This window comes from Petaurus breviceps, unplaced genomic scaffold (assembly GCF_028583685.1).
Source record: "Petaurus breviceps papuanus isolate PSGF00001 unplaced genomic scaffold, PetGlider_PUasm1.0 174, whole genome shotgun sequence".
In the NCBI taxonomy this organism is placed as follows: domain Eukaryota; kingdom Metazoa; phylum Chordata; class Mammalia; order Diprotodontia; family Petauridae; genus Petaurus; species Petaurus breviceps.
In genome coordinates this window covers 17,419,716-17,441,215 of record NW_027185761.1, presented here as the reverse complement: position 1 = coordinate 17,441,215, position 21,500 = coordinate 17,419,716, and the positions used below count along the sequence as shown (strand labels likewise).

At 46.8% G+C, this 21,500-nt stretch overlaps 1 protein-coding gene across 2 annotated transcripts in view; it reads left to right on the top strand.

The window, feature by feature from the left end:
- Window positions 1-21,500, top strand: part of PLXNA1 (plexin A1) — a 299,363-nt gene that overhangs the window by 172,472 nt on the left and 105,391 nt on the right. For both annotated transcript variants that reach the window (XM_069083832.1, XM_069083833.1), the window contains exon 9: window positions 11,468-11,582. In XM_069083832.1, the coding sequence (XP_068939933.1) occupies window positions 11,468-11,582 (115 nt within the window). The remainder of the gene's footprint in view (window positions 1-11,467; window positions 11,583-21,500) is intronic.

The window sequence follows — 21,500 nt, the reverse complement described above, 5'->3', positions numbered from 1 at the left end:
CCCCCTCTCTCTCTCCCTCTCTCTCCCTCCCTCCCTCTCCCCCCTCCCTCTATCCTTCCTCTGTCTCTCTCCTCTCTGTCTGTCTTTTTTCCTCTTTCTCTTTCTCCTCTCCCCCTCCCTTTCCTCCCATCTGTATCTCTGTAGGTCTCTTGACTGTCCCTCTCTTTCTGTTTCTTGGTCTCTATCTCTCCCTTCCTCTCTGCCTCCCTCTCTTTCCTTCTTTTCTTTTTCTCCTCTCTCCTCTCACCACAAACAAAACCTTGGGCTTGGGTGCATGTCAGACGGCAACAGAGGGGGGTATCTGTGGGAGGCCCCTCTCTCAGGCTCCAGGACCCTTAGGAGGATGAAGAGCAGCCTGCAGGAAGGCCTAAGGCCAGGGGACACAAAGCCCAGCATCTCTGCTTTTCTCTTGCATCACTGACGACATCAGGGATGGAATGCAGACAATTGGCCCAGGAAGCCAGTGTTGGAAAGGAAGTGGGGGCACTTACTGTGTGACCTTGAACATGTCTCTTTCCTCTTCTGGGCCTGGCTCTCCTCATCTTACAGAGTGAGGAGGTCGGACTAAATCTTCTCAGGATGCTTCCTGTTTCAGGTGCTAGCAGAGATAGGTGGGTGCATGGCCTGTCCAGTGGGACGTGACAAGGGCAGGGATCTGCAAACCAAGCCAGGGAAGGAGTGAAGGGTTTCCAGAGCTAGGGGGAATGAGGAAACACCTGTCTGAAAAGGTGACTAGGCATGGGGAGGGGAGGGGTGATGAGCCTGCTGTTTGGGGCATGAGGCAGTGAGGATGTCCCTGGCTGGGACTGAAAAGCATGGAGGGTGGTGATGGTGGAGATAAGGTGGGAGAAACGCAATGTAGGATTTCAGAATAGAAGAGACTTGAAGGTAACTGTGGGTAAGATTGGAGAAACCATCACATGCAGAGAGAAAGAGACTGCCAGATGAGCGTTACCCCCATCCCTCAGGCTCACAGAGGGGAGGGGGCTGGTGCAGGAATGAAGACAGGTTTCTGGCCAAAGGCAGTTACCGCTGCCGCTTCCCTTGTGGGGAAGGGCAGGGCCCCTCCTGCTGTATCCTTCACGTAGCCAGAATGGGCTCAAGGCCTGCTGGGGGAGGCCAGATAAGGGTGGGGACCTGGGGGACCCAGGGTCCACACAGCTAGCTGCAAGGAGGGGTGTGGCCTGGCCCTGAGCTGGGGCATGAATGACCACATCCCCATCTGCCCTCCAAAAGACCCACGCCCCTTGTCCCTGGCAGACTACATGCTCTCTCCGCCCAGGAGCACCTAAAGGCACCAAGGATAGATGTAGTCACTGTATTAGAAAGGACATTCACATTGGTGTCAGAGGCCCTGAGTTCAAATCCTGGCTTCTCTTTATTTCTTCATACCAGTGTGTCTTGGGCAAATTCCTGACTCCCTGGCCCTCTTTGTAAAAAGAGGAGGTTGAGTGAGACGTTCCCTTCTAGATCTAAATCTAAATCCTATGATCCTGGTGTATCTAGGATCTGGCAGCAGATAGAGCCAGGTGGTCTGGGGTCCGAGAGAGCCCCAGAGACAGGGCAGACATACACCTCTGGATTCCTTTTCCATTTGCTCTGGAGCAGTTTCTGAGCTCTGGTTGGAGTCTTGGCAGAAAAGGCCCCTTCGGAACATCACCTAGTCACGGTCTGTCCTCTGACCTCACGTCTCTTCTGCTGTATCTTGGAGGTATTGCCTATGGTCTCCCTCATCAGAATGACACTTGGCATTTATTTTGCAAAAAGCATTTTATAACTATTGTCTCACTTGGTCTTCACAGCAGCCCTAGGGATAGGTGCTGTTATTGCTCCCTTTTTATAGATGCGGGAGCTCTGGCTGAGAGAGTTGGAATTGCCCAGAGCCACACAGCTAATAATTATCCAATGCAGAATTTGAACCCAGATCTCTGGACTCCAAGTCTAGCATTTTATCCACTGTGCCATCTAGCTGTGTCCTTCAGTGCAGATGCAGCTCAAGGGTGGGAACCAAGCTTTTACCCTCCTACATATTGTTGGTTTTTAGCAGAGTTTCTGGAATATCCAAAGTGCTTAATAAAATGCTCTTGCAGCAACATCTCTGCTGTGTTGGGGGTCGCATGTTCTGTTTTCTCTTTGCCAAGGTCTTTTCATAGCTTAGAATTCACCCTCTTTTTAATGATTTGTTGATTTGCATTGTTGTAATCCTTGTGTATGTTGTGGTAGGTAGAGATAGATGGGCACGTAGATGGAGATAAATGGAGACAGGGAGGAATAGATAGAAGGAGAGGTACATAGAGGGAGAGAAAAATGGACATAGAGGGAGAGAGAGGGAGATGGGTGGAGAAGTAGGACCTCTGCCTGATGATGACCTCACCTCTCCGGGTTGTTGTGAAGGTAAAATGAGGTCATATGCATAAAGTGCTTCGCAGACGTATTATAGAGCATTTATGAAGTGCTCACTGTGTAGCAGGCTCTGTGCTAGGCATTGGGATATAAATACAGGCTCACGAGACAGCCCCTGCCCTCAGGGAGCTTGTATTCAGATGGCACCAAGGCAGCCTGGGCAGGGCAGGGGGTAGGATCAGCGTGGTCTTGGGCGCCCACGTAGAGGCTGACGATCTGGTGGGAGAATGTAGAGCCAGTGCAGTATCCACAGTGCCCACGGTCACTCTATTACCCGTTACCATTACAGAGGAAAATGAGGGTGTTGGCTGGAGTTTGTGGCCAGTATTGTGTGTGGGGATGGAAAGTGGTGTCCTGGTTCTGCTTTCTTCACTGTGCATCAGGTCACACAAATCTTCCGAGGCTTCTCCCAACTGGTTGGTAGTCCTCATCTCTTCCTTTGCCCCAGGCCTGAGGTCTTTCTGTCGCTGTTAGGATGTGATGCTCACTGACTGTCCCCAGCCGGCCTGATGCAAAGGTTTGTTTTGGAGAAAGGAAGTTCTTACCGAGGTGGAGAGATATCTGTCCTTCAGCTGGATTCCTAGAGTCTTAATTAATGAGCTCCTCTGCGTATTTGTGTTTGCCTTTTCTAATTTTAAGTAAACTCATTTTAAAAACTGTTTAACCTAAAGCTCACAGGTGGGAACTCCTCCCCCCCCCAAAAAAAAAAAAAAAACTGTTTCCAGAGCAGCACCACCCTGACATCGGTGAAATCTATTCTTTAAGTCCATTTACAAGATGTAAATTGAATTTACATGATTGCATTGCCCAGGACCAAAAGCTTCTACCTTAAGTGAGTTTCATTTAGGCAGGTGGTACCTCTTGGCTCAGTGTAGTATCCTAACCCATCATTATTAGACCTTGTGTCTCCCCGTCCTGGAGGAGAGAGAAGGGTCTCATACAACCCTAGAGCTGGCAGAGAAGGAGATGTTAAAGGTCATCCTGTCCCCATTTAACAGTTGAGGGAACTGAGACTCCCAAAGGCTCAGGGTTTACTCATGGTCACACAGGTAATGAGTAGCTGAGCCTGGGTTTAAGCTTGGTCTGAGTTCATTGATGATTATGAATTATTGGTCTCTGCTTCTCTCCCCCTCTCCCTTCCCCAATTCCAGAGTTTTTTAAGGATGTAGTTAAGCCATCCTCAGATATGGCATCAGCAGCCCCTTTAATCTGGTGATTGGCTAAGGAATTAGGTCAATGGAGTTCAAAGACAGGGTGCTGCAGGCTGCGTGGCCTTGGTCAAATCAATTAACTTCTCTGAGCTGCTCATCTGTAGGATTGGTAGGCTAGGCCAGCTTGGGCAGCCTTGGCCAATTCTGTACTACAAAGGTGGTTCTAACAGAATTCCCAGCATGAAGTGGACTGGCCTTCTATGTTAAATAATACTCATTGGTTCACATTTATAGGGGCATCTAAGTTTACAAAGGGGCAGCTGGGTGGTTCAGCAGATAGTCAGGAAGACCTGAGTTCAAATCCAGCCCCAGACACTTACTAGCTTTGTGACCCTGGGCAAGTCACTTAACCTTTGTTTTCCTCACTTTCCTCATGTGTAAAATGGGGATTACACTAGCACCCACATTCCAGGATTGTTTCCGGGATTTCATAAGATAATAAAGTGTTTTTGCTTGGTACATGGTAAACACTCTATAAATGTTAGCTTTTAATAGTAATTAATTAATGATTCGAAACAACTTTGTGAATTGGGTGGCAAATGTGTTGTTAGCCTGGGGTGATAGGAAGGGGAAGGTTTTGTCGCTAGAGTTTAGAATTGGAAGAGTGTTAAACAAAAGTTGGTTGAATTGAGTTGACTTCAGAGACCCTTTAATTTAACTGGGGTGGGGGGGGGGGGTAGTCTGAGGCCTAGGGAGGGAACGGGACTTAACCCAAGATCTAGGAAGAGGTCTGAGCTGGTGTTTGAAAGTAGGACTCCCGACTCCAAATCTACAGGAGGGAAAAAAGGCAGAAAGGACATCAAAGTGGTTGTATGTGGAGAGTGTGGATGGACTCAAGGACAGTCAGCAGCAGGGTGGCAGTGGGGGCAGAGGATGCGCTGCGGGCTTGGCCGGGAGAGTTCGCAGGCATGTGGCCGGCAGGAGAAACATTGGAAAGCTCTGTTCTGGGCTATCAGCAGGGGACGGGAGAGGCTTCCCAGCCCCATGGCAGGGATGGAATTGCTGATTTGCTAGAATTAGCCCTTCAGATCTTGGCAGGGGCAGCTTTTTCCCTCCCACTGGTGTTTGTATGCATTGTGGGCGGCCTCTGCTCCTACCCTCTTCCCAGCCCAGGCCACTCACTCCTTTCCTCCCTTACACTAGGATGATGGTGGCGTGAGGGAATGAAAGAACATCTCCCTCCTAGTTTTCTCTGGGCTGTAAGGATGCTGAGGACTGGAGAGGAAGGGGAGACCTAGAGGTGTTGAGTGCTATGTACCTTTCAGATCTCACTCCTTGGGTCTCAGTCTTTCCATCTCTTAAGTGGGGACAGGGTGAAGGTTGGGCAGGATGTGTTCTATTTCAGTGGCCCGAGGTCCTCCCTGGCCTCTGGTCTCCAGTAACCTCCTCTCTTTCCTTTGGACTTTTGAATCACTGGCCAAAGATTGTCTTTATTTATGGAATCGAAACTTCTCATCGCTCACCTTTCCTTGACAATAACCCCTTGGGGTATGAATGCCACATTTAACTGATGAAAAACTGAGGGTCCTAGTCACACAGCTTGTGAGTGATGTAAGGTCATAGCTAGTTCAGCTCTCTATACACTCCATCATACCTCCTCTTGTTGCCTTATGATAGGATTTATTTATTTATTTTCTTTTGAATAGTATTTTCTTTTTTCCAATTACATGTAACGACAATTTTTAGCAATCAGTTTTTTTTTTTGCCTTTTTTTTTTTTGGAGGGCAATTGGGGTTAAGTACCTTGACCAAGGTTACACGGCTAGTTTTTTTTTGTGTGTGTGTGTGTGTTAAGTGTCTGAGACCCTGGGGCCGGCTCTTTACTCACTGTGCCACCTAGCCACCCCTAATATTCAAGTTTTAAAAATAAAATTTTGAGTTCCAAGTTTTCTCGGTATTTTCTCTGAAGTTCAGGGTGCTGACTTTCCCCTGAACTAGTGAATGTAATTGAAAAAGGTTGTTAACCCTTTAAACAGCTGTCTTTCCTAGTAAAGCATATCTGAGGACCTGTTCTAGCAGCTATCCTGGGGATGCCAGTGTGGTTGCTTCTACCACCGCAAAAGGAGCCGTTATAAATATTTCTGTATATGTAGGTTCTTCTTTGTTGTTTATGTTCTCTTTGGGATATAGACCTAGTAGTGGCATTACTACATCAAAGTATATGCATGGTTTTGTAGCCCTTTGGGTATAGTGCTAAATGGCTCTCCAGAGTGGTTGGATCAGTTCACAATTCCACCAACTGTGCATTAGTGTTATAATTTTCCCACATCACTTCCAATATTTACCATTTTCTGTCATATTATCCAGTATGACAGGTGTGAGGTGGTACCTCAGAGTTGTTTTGATTTGGGGTATTTTTTTTATATGACTGTAGATAGCTTTTATTTTTTCATCTGAAAACTGTTCATATCCTTTGACTGTCTATCATTTGGGAAATCACTTGTATTCTTTTTTTTTTTTTGCCTTTTGACAAGCAATTGGGGTTAAGTAACTTGCCCAAGGTTACACGGCTGGTTTTTTATGTGTGGGTGTTAAGTGTCTGAGGCCAGAACTGAACTCTGGTCCTCCTGACTCCAGGTCTGGCGCTTTACTCACTGCGCCACCTAGCTGCCGTCACTTATATTCTTATAAACTTGACTCAGTTTTCTATATATTTAAGAAATGAGACCTTTATCAGAGATGATTTTGTAAAAATTGTTTCCCAGCTTTCTGCTTTCCTTCTAATATTGGTTGCATTGATTTTGTTTGTGCAAACCCTTTTTAATTTACTATAATCAAAATTATCTCTTATATCTCATAATGTTCTCTGTCTCTTGTTTGGTTATAAATTCTTCCCTTCTTCATAGATCTGACAGGTAAACTATTCTTTGTTCTCCTGATTTGCTCATGGTTTTTATGTCTAAATCATTTTGACCTTATCTTGGCATATGGTATAAGATGTTAGTCTATACCTAGTTTCTACCATACTATTTTCCAGTTTCCCCAACAGTGTTTGTCAAATAGTATGAACTTTTAAAAAACATTATTTTAGGTAAAATTCCATTAAAACGCAAAACTATGCATATGTAATATTTTTATAACTTTCAATGTAATTTGTTTCCTTTGTGTGTGTGTGTGTGTGTGTGTGTGTGTGTGTTTTTTTTGGGGGGGGGTAAATTTTTTTTGTGTTTAAAAACCTTCTGGGAAGGCTTCTTAGGCTTCCCTAGACTACCAGAGGGGTCCATGGCACCTAGCAAGACTAAGAACCCCTACCTTATTTTTTTGGAGGAGGGAAGGCAGGGTAATTGGGGTTAAGTGACTTGCCCAAGGTCACACAGCTAGTAAGTGTCAAGTGTCTGAGACTGGATTTGAACTCAGATCCTCCTGACTCCAGGGCTGGTGCTTTATTCACTGCACCACCTAGCTGTCCCCGAACCCCTACCTTAGAACATAGAATGTAACTATCCCATGATTTGTCACTCAATGGAGATTTCCCTGTGTCATTGTTTATCTTGGTATATTATCATCAGATTAATCAATCAATAAGCATTTATTAAATGCTTGCTATGGACAGGCACTGTCTAAAATCAACCAGCATCTATTAAGATGTAATATATTCCTGCTAGATGCAGGCCTATTGTGTTAAATACTAAGGATACAATGAAGAATCTGGTGTGGCCACCTATGTCATTTTTTTTCCTGGTCCTTATGTTCCTCCTATTTCCATCTCTCCTTCTGGATCCCAGGCAGAACATACTTTCCCCTTCTTTTCTTCTTTTCTTCTCTCTATCTCCTCCCACCTTGTGTTTCTCATCTCCCTCTTCCAGCCATTGATATCCAGCACCCACTCTCTCCAGTTGTCTTTTGTAGGCTCCTAAGGGTCTCTGACTATACCAGGTAAAGTCTGTAAGGAAGTGTCATAGGATTACAGGACTGTAGACCTAATTTCACTTCCTTACTTTACAAATGAGGAAACTGAGACCCAAGAGAACGTTGGTGACCAGCCAGTGATGTTGCAGGTAGTAAATTGCAGAGGGGTCAGCCGCGCTCTTGGACTGCTGACTCCAGGGCCAGCACTTTCCCCCCGGTTCTAGTCTAACTAGGATCTTAGAGTTCAGAGCTTAGAGGGACCTTTTAAGAAAGTGTTGAAATCTTTTTGTTTTTCCATGATCTTCATTCCCATATCTCTCCTCCCTCCTCCCATCTCTAGGGAGTGTGATCCCTTGCAACACAGACTTAAAGAAGGAAAAAAGTTCAGTAATGCTAACCAGCGCATTAAGTGGGTCCTGAGAATGTGCACAATGCTGGCTCTGTTTTCTTTTATTTTTCCACTTTTTGTTTTTTTAAAAAAGTTGTTTAATATTACATGGATTTATAATCTGTCCCAAATTCTGCTTCCTCCCACTGGTTAACAACTCCACCCCAAAAAAACCCCACAAACCTTCCAAATAAACACGGATAGTCCTATAAAAGAATCCCCCACATTGGTTGTGCCTGAAAACGTCTGTCCCCCTCTTCGTTTTAAGTTCATCCCCTCATTGCCAGGAGGTGAGTAGAGCATTTTGTCTTTAGTCCTTCAGCCTCGTGGGTTATCACTTCATCGATCAGACCTCTGAAGTCTTTCCAAGTTGTTTTTCTCACTAATGTCGTTGTCATTGTATAAATTGTTTCACTAGTTCTGCATTAGTCCAAATAGGTCCTTCTAGTTTCTTGTGAAATCATCCTCTTTGTCATTTCTTATGGCCCAATAATGTTCCATTATATTCACATACCGTAATTTGTTTAGCTATTTCCCACTAGGAAGATAGCTCCTTTGCTTCCAATTTTTGGCTACTACAAAGAGAGCGACTATAAATATTTTTTTGTATATATAGGTCCTTTTCCTCCTTCTTTGATCTTTTTGGGGTTATAGACCTAGTAGTGTGATATAGTTAGGTCAAAGGGTGTGCACAATTGGGGTATGGTTCAGGTCTACCAACAATGTACTAGTATGCCCAGTTTCCTTCCTCCATTTATCTTTTTTCTTAGCCATTCTGATCGGTGGGAGGTGAAATCTCAAAGTAAACCCCCTTATTTTATAATGTGAAAACTGAGACTCTGAGCTGTCTGCCACAAACAGAGTTTGAATCAGCTTCAAACCTAGGTGCTCTGCCTAGAAATCCAGTCTTCTTTAATAAAAATAATAATTTTAACGGTGCAAGTAAGTGTCATGGTGGATAGAGCATCAGTCCTGGGGTCAGGAAGACTCAAGTTCAATTCCATCCTCAGACACATATTAGCTGTGTGACCCTGGGTGAGTCACTTAACTCTGCCTCAGTTTCCTTGTCTCTAAAATGAGCTGGAGAAGGAAATGGCAAATGACTCCAGTGTCTCTGCCAAGAAATACCCAAATGGGATCATGAAGAGTCAGACTGAGATGACTGAACAGCACCACCACCAACAATAAAATAATAATTGTTAGCAGTTATATAGAGCTCTAAGATTTTTCAGAATACTTTACAGATATCTCATTTTATCCTCACAGTAACACAGGGAGGCAGGTACTATTATTATCATCGCTGTTTTACAGATGGGGAAACTGAGGCAGGCAGAGGGTAAGTGTCTTAAAAGTTCAGGATCATACAGCAAGTAAGTGTGTGAGGCTAGATTCCTGACTTTTCGCTGTATCCCCTACCTGCCTTTCTCTTGAATGTCTCACATCTCTAGCTACCATGGCACTTACCTGCACAGCTATCATTATTGTTATTTATTAAAGAGGACTGGATTTCTAGGCAGAGCACCTAGAATAGAGGAATAGACACATAGAAGCTATTTAATGGGCGGTTATATTGATTGAGTGATACAGGGGGCTTTTGGCTCAGGTTGGACCCCTTCCTCATTCCCCCAGATAATTAATAATGCTAGCACATAACAGCTCTTGCTCTGCCCAGTTTTCATTCCCTTCTGGAGAAGATAATAGGACAGTCCTGTAATTCAAACTTCTTTTGCGCTCCCTGAATATTGACATTGGAAATCACCCCACCCTCCCCCATCTTGGCCCCATCAGTGCTGGGCCTGTTGGGGAGCAGCTTCATGCTGTCAGGTGGGTGGCTGGCCATCTGACCACGACCTCCTAACCTCGGCCGCTAATGGGTGGCTGATTGGGAATAGGAGCTGGGATTAGGGGATGAGGGAAGGGCAGCCTGTGAGGGGGCAGTCTCCACATGGGCCATTGTTCAAGAAAGAAAGAGAGCCCAGTCCCTGCCGGTGGCCAGGCCCAGGGTCTGTTCTTGATTCTCTTTGTGAATCAGACTGGGGTTTCTTCAGAGATCTGAGCTTTGACCCTGACTCGAACAGGCTCTCATGTTGGCCTGAGTTGGTTTTTTCATTACCACCCCCATCTTTTCTTCATAATAGCATGTCAGCCCACTTAGGAGGGGTGGAGAATCCACCCATAATAATACACATTAACACTTGTATAGTTCTTTATGCTTAGAGTTGCAAAAGTCCGAGCTGGAAGGGAGCATTGATCAGAGATTATTACAATATATAACAGAATATCTCAGAACTAGAGAAGAACTTTTAGCGCAGAATGTTAGTATATAGTGGTATATGTTTGGAAAGCACAAAAGCATGTTAATTCATTAAAAATGGTGAATTGATATGTCTTGTTTTTTTTTTATCAATTTCATTCCAAATATATTGCTCCCCAGAGAGCCATCCCTTGTAAGAAAGACTAAAAAAGGGATTGGGGGTGGGGGGCGGGGGGGGGAGAAGCAGCTTAACAAAACAGCCCAGTCTGAGTGTATTCAGGGTTCCACACCCATAGTCTTCCACCTGTGTAAAGAAGGGAGAGGGGGGCACTGTCATTTTCTTTCTTTTTAAGGGTCAAGTGTCATCATTGTTATTATATAGTTATTCATTTTCCCCTATTGTTATTCTTTTTAGTTACATTGTTGTAGTCATTGTGTAGATATCATTTCCTGGTTTTCCTTACTTTCCTTTGTATCAGTTCATATAAGTCTTCCCATGTTTTTCTGTAGAGCATTTTAATTCTATTATAGATTTCTAGCATAGAATATTGAATATTAGGTTTGGGTTTTTAAGTCACCCTCTTTATTTGACAAATGAAGAAACTAGTATAATGGACAAACCCTGGCTCTGAGGCTCAAGAGTGATCTCATTTCTGAGATAACCTGCATCACTTTGGATAAATCATCCTTTCTAGGGATTCGTTTTTTCTCCTTTGTAGATTAAAGAGTTGGACTAGGTGACCTCCGAGGGCCCTTCCAAGTCTAGATCTATACTTCTCTAATCTCACAGTTGGTTAGTTAATGGTCCAGCCAAGGATTAGAACCCACACCTTCTGATTTTCAGTTTTTTCTCCTCCCCAAGAGGGAAAAGGTTCAGGGTTGAGTAAGTTGGAGACCCGGGTAAAATACAAATTTAGCCACATTTCAGCTAGTATGAGATACCTTCCCTGGCCACCCCAAATCCCTGTTCTTCACATCCCTGGTAAGCTTAGAGTGAGATCGTAGAAGATGGTCTATAATAGCATCTGCCTCAGGCCTTTCATTTTGCAGAGTGGGAAACTGAGGCCCAGAGAAGTTTAATGACTTGCCCAGAGCCATACAGGGCAAACAAAGCAGATTCTGGATCTGAACCCAGGCCTTTTGACTCCACATCAAGTTTGCCCTCTGCTACAACTTATTGCTAAAGAATGAGGTGGAAATGAGCATGAGGACTGTGGGTAATGGTGGAGAGGGCATCTCTTGGAGAAGTCTGGGCTGGCTGGTGTGCCCTGTGAGCAGGCCTGAAGATGGAGGGTTGGTCCAGAGGCTGGGGCTGTCTGAGGAGTATTCATCCATACCCACCTTCTTCCCATTTCCTCTGCAGTTGCCTGTCCTGTGTGAATGGATCCTTCCCTTGTCACTGGTGCAAATACCGGCACATCTGCACCCACAATGCCGCTGACTGCTCCTTCCAAGAAGGCCGGGTCAACGTGTCGGAGGTAAGGGCCACCTGGGAGGAAACTCCCCTCCCTCCCCCTCTCCTTCATTATTCTGTCATAGGGTCATGGATTTAGAGCCTGGAGGGACATTAAAGGTCCATCCTCCTCATTTAATAGAGGAAGAAACCCAAGAGAAGAGGAAGTAACTTGCCCAAGGTCATATAAGAAGTACCTGAGCTATAATTTGAACACAGCTTCTTCTGACTAATTCCAGCAGTCTCTCCCCTGATGTTTCACTGTGAGCTACAATGGGAGTAAAACATGGTCTCGGCCCATAAGGAATATACAGTCTGCTGCAGTTGAAGCATTGCAGATCCAATAAAATTTTAACTCTAGGAGTTGAGAGGAGAAGCTGGGATGTCTTCTTGGAGGAGGTGAAATTCCAGTGGAATCTTGGAGAATCAGTAGGACTTCAGCAGGCCAAGGGGGCTGACTTTCCCAAGACAGAGGGCACTTACTGTGTATGGGAAAGGGGGTGCCAGCAGTGGGAAGAGGTTGTCCCTGGGATAACAACAGTGGAAAGTGTCTCTTTGAGTGGAGTGAGAAATGATGTTAGGAAGGTGGGCTGGGGTCTGAAAGATGTGGCTTTTGAATGCCATGCTGAGGAGTTTAGGCTCTTTCCTGGGGTCTCTTGCCTTTCCTCTCCCTATATCTGTACTGTCCTCACTTGTTCACTTACTCATTTTATTTACTTATCTTTGGGGGGCAGTTATGTTAAAAACCAATTTTATTTTCATTTCTGAATTCTCCTTTACTTTATTAAGCACTTCCTCTATGCCCAGACTTCAGCTAGTTTCCATAAAGAGAAAGATAAGATGTGGAACTTGCCATCAGGTAACTTACAGTTCAGGGTTGAATGACTCTGTGTTCACCTTTTCTGGTGTCTTGGACAGATTCCAGAGCCTTTTCTGACCTAAATTTCCTCACTTGTCCATTGAAAAGTTGGAAATAGACTCTGCAAGCCCCTGGCTCTGATGTTCTAGGTTCAAAGCTCCTGATCGACTCTGGCATTCTGTGTTCTAAGGTCTCTTACTCATATTCTGTGCCCTGAGAGCCCTTTCAGGTCTAACGTTTTGTATTTTAACCTTCTATGGTCTGAGATTTTTTTCCAGCACAAACATTCTATGGCCCAGTTGAGAACAATAGACTTTCATTGTCTCCTGCCTTCCCGACTCACTGCCAGGGGAGGCTCCTGGCTTCCCTCCCACGTGATCAAACCTTATTGGCCCTCACCCTTCCCCCGACGGCATCTGAAACGCTGACCAGGAGACTCCTACCGCTCCCCCTTCCTCTCCCTCCCCCTCCGTCTCTCTGCCTCTCCCCCTTCTCTCTCACTCTGTTTCTCTGTCTTTCTCCCTCCCTTGCCCTCCCTATTTCTATCTCTCTCTCTTATACAGTTTCTATTTGAAAGTGTCTCAGGAGGGAGCATTGACTCTAGTCTTGAGCAGCAGGGCCCCCCCCACTTCCAACTGGCTTTCATTGTTAGCAGGATTTTTCCTTACATTTCCCACTTTGCTTCTCCCAAGTTGCCTTGTCAAGTTCTTGGAGCAGTTCTGCATTTCTCTTCCATTGTTCCAAGAGCTTTCCTCTGGGGCCAAGCAGAACAAGCCAAATCCTACATCCCTCAGATTCTTGATGACCGCCTTCAAGTCCCCCTGGAGTGTCTTTTCTAGGTTAAACACCCCGTCAGCTGGTCCCCAGGTAGAGTGGTTGGGGACAGGAGCCATATTGTAAATTCACACTCTCCTCACTAGCTTTCTGTTACAGTAGATGCTGGCTGGTCTCCAACACTTCCTAAATTGACCTCCTAAGCAGGTCTGGGATTAAAACCAGAGCCCTGTTTGACCCTGGTGTCTGTTCACCATTGACTACATTCTCCCACAATGACTTTGGAGCTGGCTGCCCTCAAGAGGCAGTGGCTATAAGTCCCCGGAAGGGTTCATGATCAGTAGCCAGAACCAGGAGGGGCTGGTCCCTTTGTAGGGAGGAGATTAGAGCTTCCTGGTCCTTATTTAGTTTGATATGCCAGTGGGCCCAGGGTTGGCTCCTGTCCCTGCTCTAGGGGCCCAGGAGGCCTGCTACCTAATCTCCTCCCTTTGTGAATCAGCCCCAGATCCTTAGAAGTTCTATGGAATGGTGGGAAGCTCCTTGTTAAGTCTTCCAAACCTGCAGGCATATCTCAATCATCAAAGACCAGTTTCTCAGGTCATCTCACTCATCAAAGACCAGTTTCTCAGGTCAGTAGCATCACATTTTAGATTTGGAATGGATCTCAGGAATCAGGTAGCCTCTTACTGGCATTTTACAGAACAGAGGACTGAGACCTAGGGATAAGTTACTTGTCCAGGGTCTTACAGTGAGCCAAGACTAGAGCCTAGCTCTCCAGCATTGCAGTGTGGTGCTGTGTGGCTGACAGTGAATAATGCATGCTGCATCCCTCCCAGTGTAACTTGCTGTGAAAGGCTAGGGGGAACGGGATGTAGGGAAAAGGCCAAGGGAAGTTCTTCCTCCCCAGGCCTGTGCCCAGCCCACCAACTGCCTTCTTTGGGGACATGGGCAATGGGAGGGAAGGCTTATTTCCATGGCTTCCTATGGGGCAAGGAAAACTCTGTTTGATTAACTGGCAAAGCAGCTTGTCTGTTCTTCAAGTAATTTGAAGTGCTGCTTTGTAATTGATAGTAATTAGGTAGTAATTATTTTAGTGCCTGGGTGAGGCATCGACTTTATTTATGTCTTGGTGGCTTTTCCTAGAATCATAGAATGTTAAGGCTGGAAGGAGCTTTACAGTGCGGAATGTTAGCAGATGGAGACATGCAGTGTCAGAGCCGGAAGATGGTCTGGGGGCACTGCGTCCAATGGCCTCCTTTTGTAGAAGTACAAAGTGTGGCCCCGAGAGAGGATGTCACTCGCCCAAAGTGCCACAGACCTTAAAGCACCATGTAAAGGCTAGCTGTTACTGCTGCTGCTACTAACTGGCACTTCTCCTCCTCTTCCTGCTGTTGCTACTGTTACTACTACTACTACTACTGCCACCACTACCACTATTACTACTACCACCACCACTACTACTGCCACCACTACCATTATTACTACTACCACCACCACCACCACCACCACTAACTACTACCACCACTACCACCACCACTACTACTGCCACCACTGCCACTATTACTACTACCACCACCACCACCACTAACTACTACCACCACCACCACCACCACCACTACTACTACAACCCCTCTTCCTCCTCCTCCTCTACTTGTGGAGCTTGCATTAGAACCCAAGTTTGGTCACTTCCTATCCAGAATCCTTTCCAGGAACTGTGGCCTCTAGCAGTGAATTGTCCTCATGATCAGAAAGCCTGTCTTCGGCCTTGTCATCTGTTTTGTTCACCAGACATTGTCGAGTGCCTTCTGCCTCCCTACATTTTTCCATGCTGCTATCCATATGGAGGAAGCAGACTAGCTGAAGGTTGGTTAGTAGATCTGAAGGCAGGTGACCAGCCTTTTGTGTTGATCCTCTCTAGAGGACCTCTGAGAGGACAGGAGTGGGGAGGTTTGGGTCTGCATCGATAGAGAGGACACTCATTTCTGTGACACCACAGATCTGTAGCAGTGCTGTGCCCCAACTCTCAGAGAGCTTGCGGGCTGCCTGGGGTCACAAGGCAGGCACCCAGGAAGTAACAGAGTGGTTACGTGTGGTCAGCAGAGTGGAGGGATGCTCCTTGACAGGGAAATCTCTGTGCTTTGTTTCTGTGTCCCATCCGCTTGCCCATTGCTTATTTACGGTGTCTCTTGGTTGATTGGTGGGCTAATGTCTACAGTGTGGTTTATTGGAAAGAGCATCTGACTTTGGAATTGTGTTCAGAGCCTTGGGTTCTAGCCTTAGCTTTGCCGCTGACTCTATCTGTAACCTTGGGTGTGCCCCTTCCCTCTATCAGCGTCCGTCTCTTTGTCTGTGACGTGAGGAGGTTGGACTCCACAAGCTTTTATGGTCCCTTGCAGTTTTAACCATGTAGAAAGCCATGACTCTTCATATGTTACAGTGTCACATAGATTTGGTCTTTTAGTCCCGAGGGAGGAATTCAAAAGTAAGGCAGAGATAGACCTACTCTTGGGGGCAGGGGCTGGGGAGGGGAGTAGTGGTGGTGAGTTAGTCAGGGAGGACTCCCTGGAGGAAGGGGCTGGGATTTGATGTTGGAGAGAAAGAAGGAATGGAAAAGGCTGCTTCCAAGTTGAGACTGGATCAGTTGTTGGTAGTCTCCCAGGCCTGATCCTTGGGAGGAGGTGGCTGTGTGCAGGAATTAGCTTGATTCTCACCTGGGCCAGTGGCTGGAGTCCGGGAATTTCACGTGGTGACTGCTGAGCCCCAGGCTGATTGTTGTTAACAGTAATTAATAATGATAATGATAAACATTCCTAAAGCACTCTAAGGTTTCAAAACACTTTACACATATGATCTCATTTTATCCTCAGAACAAATCTGGGACAGACGGTCTTATATCCCCTTTTCTTGGATGAAGATGCTAAGGCAGACAGAGATTTAGTGACTTTGCCCATCTCATGGAGTTGGTGTCTGAAGCTTAAATGGGACTCAGGCCTCCCTGCCTCAGAACCACATAGTTATGGAAATAAAAGAGAAAACAACCCAGAATATAAACATTGGAAGGTATCCAAGAGATTTTCTGGTTCAGGGGTGGGGGACCTGCAGCCTCCAGGCCACATGTGACCTTCTAGGTTCTAAAAGGCGGCCCTTTGATCGAATCCAAACTTCACAGAACAGATCCCCTTAATAAAAGGATGTGCTCTGTGATATTTGGATTCAGTCAAAAGTCTGCACTTGGGGACCTAGAAGGCCACATGTGGCCTCAAGGCTGCAGGTTCCCCACCCTGCTCTAGTCCAACTCACCTTTTCCCCCTACCCACCCTCCTTATTTTTTAAATAGATGAGAAAGCCAAGGTGTGTACTAGACCACTTGGTCTCTTTTAATGGACCAATTTAATAGAATTGTGGAATTACTGGAAGGGACCTTTGAGATCATTGGGCCTATGGGGCCAGGACTCTCTGACCCCTTTTTACAGATGAAGTTAGTGGATCTCTCCTAGGCCATGTGACTTCACTCACACAGTTTAATGGAGGATCTGGGCCTGAGCTTTAGGTATCCTGCTTTCTAGACAATGCTAGGTCTATACCTATTTCAGAAGCATTCATACATGTGGATCAAGTCTTCAAGGTAAAGCTGGTAACACTGAACCCGAGAGGCCTCCTTTGGTCACATCAGACACTCAGAGGCCTGAGTTCTGTCCCCTTTCCCCACACCTTAACTCTCATACTGGCTAGGTTACTTGGGCAGGCCATGTAACATCTCTAGGTATCAGTGGCCACTTTTGCCAAAAGGAGACGGTTAATACTTTTAGACTTTTCTGGGGTGGTGAGAGCTGGACCAAGTGATCCCATGAGGACTGTTCTCACTTTAGATCTCTGATTTTATATGGATACCAAGGACACCTGTTTACATTCCTGCCAATAAAAGGTTAATGGGAATCTGTTCTGGCAGAGCAGGGTGGCCATAGGAACTTGGCCAGGCCAGGCAGTGGAGACATGGGTTGGGAGCTCTATGGGCTGGGTTGCCTATCCGGGGCGGTTGGAAGGGTGCCCGGGCCAGCACACTGGGGCAGGACGTCTTAGTGGCCAGCGTTCCCCGGTCACCTTGCCAGAGCCAGGTGCTTCCTGTTTTGAAGTGGGGGTGTGGGGCGGGTTGGGGAGTCAAGGCCAAGAGGGATGTGTGTGGAATGCAGGCTGGAGGAAACCAAGGTCCCTGGGGACTTGAGGTCAGAGAAAGAGCTGGAGATTGGGGAGTCTGGGAGGTGAGACTGAGGCTGTGTGGGTGTGTGCCCCCTGGGGGAAAGGGGAGTGATGCACAAAGGTATACAGTGGTGCTCTGTTCTTGGTCCTGTGTAGACAGCACGGGGAAAGGCCTACCCAGGAGCAAGGGGACAGGTTGCTCTGCTGTCCCAGTGGAGGGAGGAGGGAAGAATCCAGGTCAAGGCAGCCTCCCTGCTGAGCACCTCCTGTTTATCCAGCCTCATGGCAATATGGACAGTTCCTTAGAAGGGTCAGACTAAGAGGGAGGTTAACACGCGGAATATAAGAGCCGAAGGGTGCTTGGAATTCATCTCCTCTCCCCTCACCTAGCCTTTTTGTACCATAGAGGAGAAAGCTGGTGCTCAGACAGGGGATATCACTCACTCAATAGAGATCAGTCTGGCAGCAAGCACTTATTAAATGCCGATTGTGTACAGTCACACAGCCTGTTTATAGTAACTAGGACCCTGGATTCCTCACTCCTTTGGCCCTTAGACTCACAGTTTCATTGGTGAGTTAAGACTCCCGAGGACAATCCAAGGCAGAAGAGAGCCATGTGCTCATTTCTGTCGATGCCTCCTATTCAGAGGGAGGAAAGCTCAGTGAGGTCTGAGCTTATCAGGAAAGACTTCACAGGAAGGAAGAGAATAAGCATTTATCTAGCACCTACTGTGTGTCAACTGCTGTGCCGTATTATCTCATTTGATCCTTAGCCTGGGGATGGGGGAAGGGGCCATAGTGCTATTATGATCATCCTCTCCGTTTTACAGATGAGGAAACAGAGGCAGATGGCAGTTAGGTGACTTGCTCAGGGTCTGAACTCAGATCTTCCCTCCTCCAGGCCCAGCGTTCCATCCATTTAGCTACCTAGCTGCCTAGTTCTAGATATGAGTCTTTTATTTTTTTCCTCTTAAGTTTCTGATAATTTTCATTATTTCTCAGTCAATTGTTATAAATTTTTTTTCATTTTTGATGCCAACAATTTTGTTTTCCTCTTAATCATTTTTTACAATTTGGAGTTTTACATTCTTTTCCTCCCCTCCCCATTGTAAGAGGATGTGAATCTTGAAGAGAGGGTAGAAAGGAAGTCAGAGAGAGGCAGCCTCATGCAGTGGTATTTGAGGTTCTACGGAGAGACCCAGGTTAGAGTGCTAGCTCTGATATTTACTGTGTGGTCCTGGATAAGTCACTTAACCTCCCTGAGGAGACTCAGTTTTCTCCTCTGTAAAATGGGAATTACAACTCCACATTGTTGCAATCAGTGAGAAGCATTTATTATTTATTACTTACCAGACGTGTGAATGACCGCCGGAGAGGCAAAGATGGAAGGGAATCACACTGTATGTACTCCTTGTGAGAGAAGGACTTTGAAGTCCCCTAGAAATAAGACCCTAGCCCTAAGGCCAAAGGGACAAAGACCCAGAGGTGGAAGTGAACAAGGCCTGTCCAGGCCCTCTTTGTGGCATATGGGATGATGGCATGGGATGAGGTTGGTCATGAAGGGGCCGTTGTGCTTAGGGGGCTAGGCTGTGTTGGGTGCCCACTGCACATTGTCCCTTCTGCTGGTATGAATGGAAGAGGAGGGGCTCCTCATCTCTTTAGGGGGATTTCTGGGGTTCCCCTCCCTGCCTTGGGTCAAGGGCAGGAACCTGCAGGAACTCGCCCCCCCCCAAGAGCCTTCTATTCTTGCCTCTCCCTCCCATCTCCACCTCTAGCCGGCAGCTTGGGAGTGGAATAAAGAGAGATGCCTTCCCTGCTAGAGGTGTCAGCATAAACATTGAAACTAAGCAACAGCTGGAGTTACATCTGGAACACCCCCCAGAAACACAGCACCTCTGCCCAGAGTAGGTTTTCTGTAACTCTTCATTGAATCATGGAACAAGTCAATTGTTCCTTCAGCCCTCCTATTAAACAAATCTTCCCTGATCATTTGCCTCGTGCCTGGTGCTGTTGGATAACAGAGGGCAGGGAGGGTGTCTGCTCTCGGGGAGACCACGGTTTATGTAGGGGAGACGAAAGACTCAAACACCCGGAATGCTGAAAATGATTTAAGGAGGCTTTCAGCTGGGAGAGAGGAGGATGTGTGTGACGAGAATCCATCAGCCCTTAAGGACGCGCCCTCCTTGGGCAGACACCTTGATTCCCTGGGCCCTGACTCCAGCCTTGTTCACTGGTTCTGAGCCCACGGAGGCCCTGAGGGGTAGTGCCTGCTAAGGCAAATGGCAGACACAGAGAGACTCAGAGACAGCCTTAGGGGTTAGCAAGCTAATAAAAATAATGACAACAGTTAGTGCTTATATAGTGCTTTACAGATCACAGCATCCCTGAGAGGTTGGGGCTCTGGTATCCTCATTTTTTAGAAGAAGGTATTGGGGCTGAGTAAGGAATTAAGTGGCTTGCCCTGTTCATGTCTCTTGCAAATTGTTTGAAATGGGATTTGAACTCAGGTCTTCTTGATTCCACCAACTCACCTCCAGACTCAGAAACTGCAAAGTGTTTATGAGACTCCTCTTAGCCCCTAACAGAGGGATTAAGGTTGTCTGTAGTTTATGATTGGAGCCTAATGTCCAAAGCAAACCCTCCTAATGAGGGATATACTCCAGAGGCCCTCATGAGACCAGATGTTGGGGAGAACATGAGATACATCTTGGCAATGAATGAATGGCAAAGAGATGGGGTGGAAAGGGGTCTGACAGTCATCCTCCGTCTCGGCGTGCCAGGGCTAGGAGACAATGGTTATTGTTTGACCAATCTGGGAGAACTTCCTAGTGGAAACAAGCATCCAGGAGTGTCCAGGAAGAGCTGACGATGGGAAGAGGAATGTCTTTTTCAGTGAGTGCTCTAGGTATGGGACTCTCTGCCGAGCAGGCCAGTTGCTGGCAGAAAAATGGGGCCCAGATGAAAGGGGTATTGAGCTGATGCCCTGTAGGAGGCAGCTGGCAGCAGGGGTGCTGAAGGCAGCAGAGGAGGGTTTATCAGAAAAAACCTGATCCCCCAAGTATGAGGGAGAACCAGGGGAGCGCCTTGAGAACTGGCAAGGCACGCTCTTAACTGGTGGGTTGCCAAAACACCAAGGTGAGAGATGATGGGCAACACTGGGGGAAGAAATCAGATAAGGAGTCCTCCCTTATCAGAGATGCATCCTAGGAGCGGGAGATTATTGGAAGTAGAAGAGACCGCAGAGCTGGGAGAGCCTGGAGACTGGAGAAGGTCAGGCCTGGAAGGAGGGGTTCTGGAGGCGATGGGGCTTCTGGCCTTGCTGACATTTCCCAGAATTAGCTTTTCCATTGTGGGCAGGAAAAGTAAACTTGTCTCAAGTCTCTCCATGCATTCGGGGACCCCACGGGATTTGGGTCTGAGACGCCTTCCCTAGGGAGCCTCAGGATTGGGGTTCCTGGATTACCTGCTTTCAAAACAGGTTATTAATTCTCTCTATTTAAAGTGAGTGGCTCTTGGGGACCCCAGGTCCCGTGGCCTGGTATTCCCCTGCTGCCTTGGGCACTGCAAGCAAGCAGAGGGGATTGCATCAGGCTCTTGTTGCCAAAGGGGCTGACCCCAGAGACCGGGAGCTGTTTTTCTGCCTGACTCTGGGCTATTTCTGTGCTCTTTTCACTTCCCTGGCCTTGTCTTTGAAGCAGCTTCCTTTGCCCCCTCCTCACTCCCAGGGACCCCCCAGAGCCTGGGGCCTTACTGCTTCAGTCCACACTGGTCCCCAATGTCAGTCTCATCCCCAGACCTCAGCTGGTCTTCTCTCTGCTCCTGCCACCATCCCCTAAGTTAACCCTCCTCATTACTGGCCACTTGTCCCCATCAGTGAGGTAGTGGCTACCGTGTGATCAGGCCCTTTGAAGCGCTTCTTGCTACAATAGGAACATGGTAGTGTGAGCCTAGAGGGATCTGAGAGGTCATTGAGGCAGTGCGGTGCATTAGAACGACTGCTGGATTTGGAGTCAGAGGACCTGGGTTCGAATCTCAACCCTTATTCTCTGTGTGAACTCAGGTATGTTATCTAACCCTTGTGGGCCTCAAGTTTTTTGTCTGTAAAATGAGGAA